At 37.5% G+C, this 10,988-nt stretch overlaps 1 gene segment (V, D, J or C); it reads right to left on the bottom strand.

Annotated features, from left to right (window-relative positions):
• Window positions 1-3,173: 3,173 nt before the first annotated feature.
• LOC128099593 (immunoglobulin kappa variable 2-112-like) lies at window positions 3,174-3,926 on the bottom strand. The segment is given in 2 exon segments: window positions 3,174-3,526; window positions 3,878-3,926. Coding segments are annotated over 2 exon segments (402 nt in total).
• Window positions 3,927-10,988: the final 7,062 nt, after the last annotated feature.

Raw genomic sequence — 10,988 nt, 5'->3', positions numbered from 1 at the left:
GGAAGAGAGGGCCTTGATTTCAGAGCCAAACTGTGTTTTTTTCACTGGCCTTTCTTAGCTTTGTGGCTCTAATTCTATGACCAGGGCATATTTCATTCACAGGCTCTGATTCTAGGGAAAAAGTATCTTTCTTTGGTACTGATTTCAGAGTCAGAGCATGTTTCTTAGGTTCTAGGTTTGGGGATAATATGTTTCTTTCTCTGGCTTATGTCCCAGATCCAAGGTGTGTTTCTTTCCCTGGTTCTGGGTTCTGGGATCAGGGTGATTCTCTTTAGCCAGTCCCTTTTCCCTACAGTAAGTCCTGAGAACCAGGTTTGATTTCCATTGAGGGATTCTTTGTGGCCTTCTCTGAGAAAACATTATTGTCTTTCTAGGTTACAGATGTACAGTAAAGTCTCCAAGATTCTTAAGATGTAGCCATGACATTTTCAGAGTGTTTTCCTTAGAGTCCTTTCTATATACCTCTCATCCAAGGTTCTTGTGCTTACACTGAATCTTTAGAAGTTCAAATTTTCTTAAGTACATGCCCTCTTTTGAATGAAAATTATCTCCTAAGTCATCCCAAATACGATTTGGGGACATAATCAACCCCAAGTTTTCAAATTCTCAACCTGAAGCTATCCTGTGTAAATAAGGTTGTCTGATTTGACCCACATTGCACTATGACTGCATTTTTTTCCTAACTATTGGGTCACACTATAGATCTGGAATCTTATTTAATGTGCCTATTTTCTCTGATTCTTCGTTTATATTAGGTCATAATATTCAAAACAAATAATCAACTTAATGATTCTTTCCAAGAAATAAATGCCAGTCTCCATAGTGCTTCATAGTGCAATCCGAACTCCATCAACATCCCCATCAAAATATGTAAGCCATAGGCTCATTAATAAACAATGCCTGACTATGTGACTACCATAGTCTCACTTTCTAAAACCTATTCAATCTTCTGAGTCATTATTTCTCTTTAAAAGAAATTCATGGGTTTTTTTTCTCTTTTACACTAACATTTTGATATGTAAGTCTGATTACCACACTAAACTACAGACTTGATTTTTCATTTTTAAAATCCTTCTTGGAAATTTGAGAAAATGCGACCTGTTATATATAACATGTTGTGGTAGATAATATTCAAAGTTTTTTGATAAAAGCTTTTTGCAGCTTTTTAAAACTCAAATTTCAAAGAACAACTAGTATTTTGGAAACTCAATGATTTCATTGTACAGTTGTATCTAGTGACAGGAGACCCCCATACTGGAGAAGCATGCACGCTATGAGAAGGTAGAAGAAGCGATTGTAGTGTGTAGAGGGCAGAATGAACGAGAAATTTTTGGTCTCTTCTCTGGATTCAAAGTTGTGTTAATGAGTTAATTTAAAAGCAGACTTGAAAGAAAGCTTATTATAACTGGAATATCAAACAATACAGTAAACAAAACTTATGACAGTCTGAAAAGGACAAAAATACGTTGTCCAATAGTCGTGTGTCCATCCCTGTGTGTTCTCCTTGTTCATCACTGCTGTTCTCATCAGCCACCCAGAATATCAGCAGTCCCAGAACAAGGCTGGGTACCTCAATCTTAATATTTAAACTGAAGTGCCATTGGTAGTCAGTTCAACTTTGATATTAGACCTGCATGGATGGAACTACCTAGAGAAAAATATGCATTTTACAGATCTGTGCAGCTGTTTGAGAAAAGCCGATCATAGGAAAGGACCCCTTTTGTGAGGAAAATGTTGTAAAATATTTTCTTGTTTTCACCACTGGACAAAAAAGGCATAGGGATGAAATTCTGGATTAGTGAGGAGCACTGAATTTCTAAGTGAGGCCATGAATTTCTAAGACAATGTCAGAGACCCATGCACTGGACAATCTTTAGAAAGGCTATGTAAATCTGCTTGGACTACTCCTTAATCTACTGAAGTGCAAAACACACACCATCTTATATTGATAACTGACAGTTTTTATTCAGTAGAAGCACGAAGCTTAAAAACTTTTCTGATATTTGTTGCTCCCAAGATAACCCTCAAGGATATGAATAACAAATCTTAGAAAGAGCCATTCTATGAGACATATAAAATCTAAGTCTGTAAGAACATTCATGTCTAAAGAATAAAAACTGACAATAAGAGAGATCAAACAGTATTCAAAGATATTTTGCTAAATTTTCATGCACGTACATATTATCCTTGAGGTTATTTTGTCCTATATGTTTCCCATACTTCACTTCCTCCCCTTCCTGTTAGTCTCTTTTCTACAAACATGTCAGGTTTGAATCACCTAGCTAATATACAGTGGCTCTCCCACTCTTGTCGGTTCCCTACAGGAACATTGAAGATGGGAGCTGTCACCTGGGAAAGGAGATACAAAAGGGTGCTGTTGTTAAGGTATGGGCACCAGGAACATCCTGGTCCTCATTCTCTTCTGTGCATGGGAATCAGAGAGCTGGGCTGTAGAATCTTTCTGTAAACCTCCCCCAGTCTTTATAAATAGATCCAACTTCTCTCAAGTGAGCTCTGATTCCATGCAGAGATTTTCCCCTCCATGCTAGCTCTCTCTGGTATGAGAAACTAAACTCTCCCTGTAGCTCCACACCATGCCATTTCCTTTGGTTTGTCTGTCCAGAGCATTAATAACTGTTATAATACATACATACCTTGGTCCTCAGTTATCCATCTCAGTGTCTTCTAAAATCATGACACCACATACAAAACCAAAAAGTTTTTTCCTATAGAATGTTCACTTCTAATTTGTATCATATACACACATGTCGTTATATGTATCCATATATAGTCTAATTGACAAAAATGAGAGTAACCACATGATCATTGTTGATATGATATCTAATTAATCCAAGTAATATGATGATGTTCACTTGCTTTCACTATCCTGAGATCACCATTTCTTCATTTTCTTTACTGTTAAAAAATAAATTTCTTAATTTGGATACAAAGGAAAGGGAAATTATAAAGTTCCCAAGTATATGAATATAGCTGGAAATTATTATACAATGTAAGGTTTAGAACTGAGTACTTAATTTGGAGTAGTTGTTGAATCTGGTAAATCGTTGTGCTGGTGAAGGGTATGTACTTATGCCATGCTGGTTACACCACTTTGCACCCAAAACAAGGAACTTATGAGGCAGCTTTGTCACCTCACTCAGGGAGGTTTTTGTTCAGGGATGTATCACTGTGGGAGGATTTTCTAGCCACTGCTGACAGTAATAAACGCCAATATCCTCAGCCTCCACTCTACTGATTTTCAGTGTGAAATCCGTTCCTGACCCACTGCCACTGAACCTGTTTGGGACTCCTGAGGCAAGGTTGGACATCAGATAGATCAGGAGCTGAGGAGACTGGCCTGGTCTCTGCAGGTACCAATTCAAGTAAGTGTCACTTTTGCTGAGGTGGAGAACCTTCCTAGACCTTACTAGACTCTTACTGGACCTGCAGGAGATGGAAGCTGACTCTCCAAGAGTGACAGGACTGGAGAGTGCAGGTTGGGTCATCACAATATCCCCACTGGCTCCTGAAATAACAGAAATGAAAGGTTATGTTCAAGCAAAAATGACAAAAAATAATATTTCCTTCCTTTATTTATTTCCTACTTATTATGTCCATGACTCATTCATATTCTATAAATATTCAACATAAAATACCCATGTAGAGAGAACATAGAGAATCTCTAGAAATCACCTGGACCATCTGCTTTGATACTTGGCAGAGTTTCCTCCCTTCACCCTCTAAACTTCACAAGCCTATTCCTGGAGAACAAGACTGGAAATCTCACACATGAACAGAGCATGTATTTCCATCAGCAATGTCCCAGGAATCCCCAATCTCCCCACAATCTTTTTCTTCATCTTTGTTTCTTCCTTACCAGGGATCCAAAACACAAGCAGCCCCAGGAACTGAGCAAGACACTTCATTTTGTGAACTTGATATGAAGAGTCCAGAGTAGCCAAGGCAGAAAGAGGGCCTAGCTTTTGTCCTGTACTTGAAAGGAGAAGATTACCCTAGGGAGCAATATGCAAATCCCCTGGTTGATGCAGCTGTGTGAAAAGAATCAAGAGAGTGAAAAGCCCACCCTTAAGAGCAAATGACATAAAGTGTCTCCTATGATTGTAGAAAAATGGATTCATACCCTACTGCATATAGCAGGGGACAGTTGGATGCCACTGTGTAAGTTTGCATAAATAAGTTTATAAGCACCATGCACCCCAAGATAACACCACAGAACCAAGGCAGTCTTTTCAACACACTTTGTGATTGCTAATGTTTTTTCAGCATAGCATCTTCCTGGCTAAGTGAATCTGACTCTGTTTGTTTTAGTTTTGTCATATTGGCAACTGAATAAAGAAAACTAAAGAGACAAGTAATCTTCATTTTTACATGATAAATGACTCTCTAATGGCCACTTACTACAAGAGTGTTGATACATTAAAGATAGAAAAGGAGAAATGAAGTTGTGAAAACATGCATATAATTCCCAATAGACAGTTATTCCTTGGACAAACACTTGATTAGATGAATAGAATTTCTACCATTTAATTATAGGACTCAAATAAACAGATGCAACACTCCAATTCAGAGTGGGAATGTTTAAATACTATTTCTTCTATACTAGAACTCAAGCAATTATTTTCTGAGACTCAAGTACTTAAGCATTAGCTGAAGAAATACGTGTTCAAATCGATATAGCATATACTTCTAGAAATCTGTATAATTTTAACTTTGTGTTTATTGTATAAATAAGTAATAGTATGTCTCTAGGTTGCTGTTGAAAACATGTTTCATCACATTGGAAAATTTGGAGCATGGAGAGAGAACACATCACAAATGAGTTAGTGAGGTTTGACTTGATATTTTCAGTCAGGCCTGGGAGAATTTTTCTCCTTTGATAATTTCATATATGTGTACAATGAAACATGATCATATCCACCCTCCATTTCCACCTCCATGTGCTGTTCCAATACCTCACCCACCTAAAATTATGTCTTCTCTTTTTGTTTTGTGTTGTTTCTTGATGACCCATTATGTTCAATTATTAAAATTCATACAGTCATGGGTATAGGCCCATACACTGGATCATGAGAAAACTACCAGTGACCACATCCTAAAAAGTAGTAATTCTTCCTCCCTCAGCAGCTATCAACTGCCAATAGCTTCTCTGGAAGGGATGGCAGCTGAGGAGCACTTCATAAATCAATGCCTAAAATTTGGTTTCCTTGATCAAAGTGAATGTAAGAACAGCAGCTGTGACTTCACGCTGTTGTTATATTGCTAAATAGTTGTGCTAATAAACTGCTTGTGGAATACTTAACACATATCCACTGACTGGGATTGCCTGCAACCTTGGTCAGAGAAATTTCTTTTGCAACAGGCAGCGGTCAATGCAGAGATACATAATTGTTCAATAAGAGACTGAGTGGCAGGATCTAAATGTCACATCTTTATCACCACCACTCCTCCATGCACATACACATAAACAAGGCTAGGAAATATATACATTTTTATTGAAAATAGATTCTTCTCTCAGACAATGCATCCCAACAACAGTTTCCCCTACCTCAACCCCATCTAGCCTCCCCCAACTTCTGATCTCTCCAGGATCCATTCCTTCTCTGTTTCCTTTTCAAAAAAGAGCAGACCTCCAACACGTTACATCTAAAATACAATAAGACAAGGCAAAAGCCCTCATATTGGGGCTGGACAAGGCAATACAGTAGGAGGAAAAGAGTCTCAAGAGCAGGCAAAAGGGTCAGAGATACACTCACTCCCACTGTTAACAGTCCCACAAAAACACCAAGCTAACAGCCATAACACAAATGCAGAGGACCTGGTGCAAACCCACTAAAGTTCCAATGCTTGCTACTTCAGCCTCTGTGAACCAATGTTAGTCCTGCCTAGTTAATTCAGTGGGCCATATTCTCTTACTGTCCTCCATGCCCTCTGACTCCTACTGTCTTTCTTTCCCCTCTTCCACAGGGTCCCCAATCTCTGAAGGGAGAGACCTGGGGGACACCTCCAATTTAGACTCTAGCTGCACATCTTAATGCCAAAATTATTGCATTTCATCCAACTCATGTCATATCTACTTTTATAACTAGAAAATATGAAATAATTTTATAAAAGAAATAGAAGAGTTTTGAATAAGGTAAAGATTTTCCTGTGCAAAATATTAAATAGTAAATGTTTCTCATGCAATAAAGGAGGAAGGAAAATCCCAGTAGTGAGGTTCATGTAGACTGTGGATGGAGTAGTCAGTCTTTAAGATACAATGAGAGGATTGAACTTTGGCAACCACTAGTTATCAGGACAACTAATTATAACTGTTTACTTAATCTTATCAATAAAAAAGAGATTGAAAGATTGTAAAGAATATGTTTCAAAGCAAATGAAGACAGATCATGAACATACTGAAGAGGTTGTAACTGTCATTCTGCCCCATCCCTCCTCACCATTTGAGTGAACAATGATGATACTCAACTTCAATGTCTTCAAAGCTATTTTTTTCCACTTGAAACAATCTTATGTTGGACAAAACATCATTGAGAGTTTCTTCCTGTGGCCATTAATATGCAGGGTCATTTCCTAAGCACATTTATTTACTTTTGTACAAAACGCATTGTAAAGAATAAAAGAGCAAAATAATTCAGTAATGATTTTAACTTTTCATGAACAGATATGGTGACATAAGTAGGAGAAGTCATTAATTCTGATATAAATCTGTATGCCCAACAATCAGATACAGCATGACAATTAGCATTGTATAAGTACTCAAAAACATGATGGAAAGCCATTTTCTTAAAACTTAAAAGGATAGCGATCCCAATATGTGGAAAATCTGAGGTAAGTGCTGAAGAAGAATGAGAGAGGATACCAGGAGCCAGCCACCCAGCTACACAGCCAGCCATGGAGTAAGAAAGAAAGAAATGTATATAGAATTGAGTAAGATAAAAGCCAAGAGACAAAAAATAGGTGGGATAATTTAAGTTAAGAAAAACTGGCTAGAAACAAATGAAGTTAAGGCCTAGCATTCACAAGCAAGAATAAATCTCTTTGTATATTTGAGGGGAGCTGGGTGGCAGGCCCCCCAACGAGTAAAGAGCAGAGAGTAAAATACACCCAACAACAGTTAACAGAATCTAAAAGCACCCAGGAGATACCACTGGACACATATGTGAAGGATTATGTTGACTGCTCATTCAGGGCATGCTTGTGAGTGAAAACCCACCTTAAATGTGGCAGGCCTCATCCTGTGGCTTGGGTTCTGCACTGAATGAAAAGGAGAAAGTGAGTTAAACACCGGCCTTCATAACTTGCTGCTGCCTCCAGCTGCTGCTCCTATTTTTTTCCTGACATGAAGGACTGCAAGCTCCAAGTATGAACTCAAATAAGCTTCTCTCTCATTAGCTGTTTATGTAATTTTATCACAGCAGCATGGAAAGTAACCAAAATATCAAAAGCATGAAGCCATAACCTTGAGAAATTATCATAATTCTGAATCTCAATTATTAGAGTATTTAATTGTGTACTTTTAGGAAATAAAGTGAAATGTATTTTCAACATGTGTTTTCTTAAAGAATTTCCTTAGGTAAAGTAAACAATCCCTAAAATACAGCTCCTTAAACCTCCTCTAAGTTCCCGTTCCCTTGCTGAGGTAGACATTTCCAATCACTTGGTGTAAGGTTGGTCTCTGCCTTACATCTGTAAAGTGATCAACATTTAATTCAGTCTTCTTCAACCTGTGGATTTTGACCGTTTTGTAGATCAAATGATATTTTCATAAGGGTCACCTAAGACCATCCTGCATACCAGATTTCCATTACAATTCATAACAGAAGCAAAATAACAGTTAGGAGGTAGCAAAGAAAATAATTTCATGTATGGGCGTCACCACAACCTGAGCAACTGTATTAAAGGGTCATACCATTAGAAAGGTTGACAACCACTGATTTAATGACATTATTCTACTTTTTTAAACTGACTTTATTACACAAACATACATAAATAGAAACTGTGTATTGTTGTCTTCATGAAACTTTTGGGTAGTAAAAACATTAAAATAAAGGTCACACCTCTCACTGAAGGTTTTCAAATTTTTGGCCAAGTGACTGCTATATGTGTTTATAGCAATTTATTAATTCCTCATTAATTTATTATCAAGAAAATTTTCTGAATAAAAATCTTTAAACTTCTGTTGCTCTAGAACCACTTCTTGTACAAAAATCTGCATTCATCAAAGTTCTCTAGAGAAATAGAATTGATAGAAGGAATACATGTAATTATTACACATATACATTATATATATACTTATATGTATTTGTGTATAAATGATATTTATTAGAGTGGCTTATGGTTTTTATCCAGCTACTCCAACAACAGCTGTCTTTTGACAGAAAGTCTGAGAATCCTATACTTTTTTGTTCTGTTCATGAGGCTGGATATCTCAACTGGTCTTCACTGCATGCCAGAATCCCAAAGAAATACACACTAATATCAGTGAAGGAAGGACTGGACTTAACAGCAAGAGTGATGGAGACCAGATAAGCTTCCTTCTTCAGTTTTCTTATATAGGCTGCTGCAAGAAAGGATGTGTCAGATTTAAAGTGGGTCTTCCCACCTCAAATTATCCAATCAAGAAAAAGTACTCACGAAGGTGTACCCAGCAGTTTGGAGTTTCATTAATTCCAGATAATAGTCAGATTAACAATGAAGAATAGCCGTCCTAAGCATAATCTATGTTCATCATGTGACTGGCAAAATTCATGTTGGGACATGGTGATTACAATGTACTATCAAGTGTTAATTTCCATCATGAGAATTATTCTAGAAGCACATGATTCAGTTCCCTTTTGCACTCTATGTTCTCCTAACAAGATGTTCAATGAGAGGCCTCTGTAAGATTTAGAAGAATAAAGGCCAATGCTACTCCATCAACATGGAAGGGAGGGCCTATGATGAAGATCGATAATTTCCAGAGAGTTGCTCCAGGCAGCTGAGCCATCAGCTCAGTCACATTTGGCCTTCTTAGCCAAGTCTACAAGCTACATGACTAGAGACTTTAGATCTTGGGTGGCAAATACATGCTGGCCACTAGTGAAGAATGAGATAATTACTCCACTATTAGTATTTGCACTTTGTATTTTCGTACTCCCCAACTTTGGGTAGGTAACAGAATAATCATTTAAAAATTTCACTTTTTCTTTATGATGATCTTTCCAAAGTTTGGGAATGCAGCCCACTCTCTGTTTTAAACCCCAAATCATGACCACTGCACTGTGCATGGATTATTGTCCAGGGTTCTTCATAGAGTTCATTTCTCTGACAGTTAAAGAATTAAAACGCAGGTAAAAAATCTCAGGTGAAACAAGTAGGAGAAGGGAAAATCTCAGACACAGAATATACAATTAGTCAGTGATGAAAGGTTTTCATTGGGAGTGAGTCTCATACACAGCAAAGCCCACAGAGAAAAGACCCTCCGCAGAGCAGAGGGCAGACTTAGAAATTCTGGTGACTCCTTGAGGGTTGTAAATTTTAAGAACAATTGAGGGGTCTTCCTCCCCTAGTTTAGAATTGGCCAGCTTTCAATTCATGTGCAGACCCTTATAAGCATACTCAAGTGTCGAAGCATACTGGATGGATTTTGTCAGCTTGACACAAGCATAGATATCTGAGAAGAGTGTACTTTGATTAAGGAATTACCTCTATCAGATTGGCTTTGGAGCAAGTTGTTCTTCATTAATAATTGATGTGTGAGGGCTCAGCCAACTGTGGGCAGTGTCCACTCCTGGACAGGTAGTCTTAGGTTGAAGTCCATTGTCTCTGCTTCAGTTCCAACATCAAGGTTTCTGCATTGAGTCCCTGCCCTGACTTACCTCAATGATTCACTATGAACTGTAAGCTGAATGAACACTTTCCACTTCAAGTTAATGATCTGACTTTTGTGATATGTGGAGGAAGGGGGCTCAGGTAAGTTTGGAACCCTAAATTTTATCCAGGGCCCATTTCTTGGTCCATTTATTTTTCTTAAGCATGTCCCTGATTGACAAATTTATGATAGTTTTGATCACACTTCCAAAAAAGTTCCTATTTTTAGTTTAAAAAAAAATGAATGTGGAAGATCACACAGAATGGCTGCATCTTTGAGGTACAGGAGCTTTGCTGGAACTAACTGATTCATCTGTGGCAGGTGATGTTTGGACATTTCAAATAACCAATCATTCTAGGGAACTCTCTGACTGATTTTAGCACAGCTGAAAGAGGAAGAGATGTCCAATGCTCACCATGAAGAGATGAGTCAGAATAGCAAATTCCTTCCTCTGAATATTTTCCAGTTGAACTGGAGATGGAAAAAGATGTCTGAGATGCTTGCAGAGGCAGTACAGAAAAGACTTGCATGAAAAAGAAAAGGAAAGATGGAAGGAAACCTGAAATTGTGTGTGTGTGTGTGTGTGTGTGTGTGTGTGTGTGTGTGTGTGTGTGTGACAGAGACAGAGAGACAGATAGACAGAGAGAGACACAGAGAGACAGAGAGACAGAGAGACAGAGAGACAGAGAGAGAAAGTGCTTTTGGAGTCTTGTGCAGGAAAACAAAGCTTAGTGAAGCGTTTCAACTTTGTTTTTGTTTGTTTGTTTTGTTTTTTTGTTTTGCTAGTATTATCCTAGTTATATCTCTTAGGTATAAGTCCTACTGTTATTTATATTTTTTAGTAATTTGCTTGTAAAAGCATACACACACACACACATATATATATATATATATATATGAAATATATATATATATAAATATATATATATATGAAATATATATATATATATATATATATATGCCAGGGATTTCTATTTCTACATGGATAAAAGTGCAGGTAAAAATACTTTTGCCAAGCATGAGGATCTGAGTTTGGTCTCTTGACCAGAGTGAAGGGAGAGACCAAACTCCAAGAAGAAGTCCTCTGATGTTCACAACAACAACAACAAAAAATAAT

Source organism: Peromyscus californicus, unplaced genomic scaffold, assembly GCF_007827085.1.
Source record: "Peromyscus californicus insignis strain IS unplaced genomic scaffold, ASM782708v3 Scaffold_6__1_contigs__length_162567912, whole genome shotgun sequence".
NCBI classification, from domain to species: Eukaryota; Metazoa; Chordata; class Mammalia; order Rodentia; family Cricetidae; genus Peromyscus; species Peromyscus californicus.
This window is presented reverse-complemented; position numbering and strand designations above follow the sequence as displayed.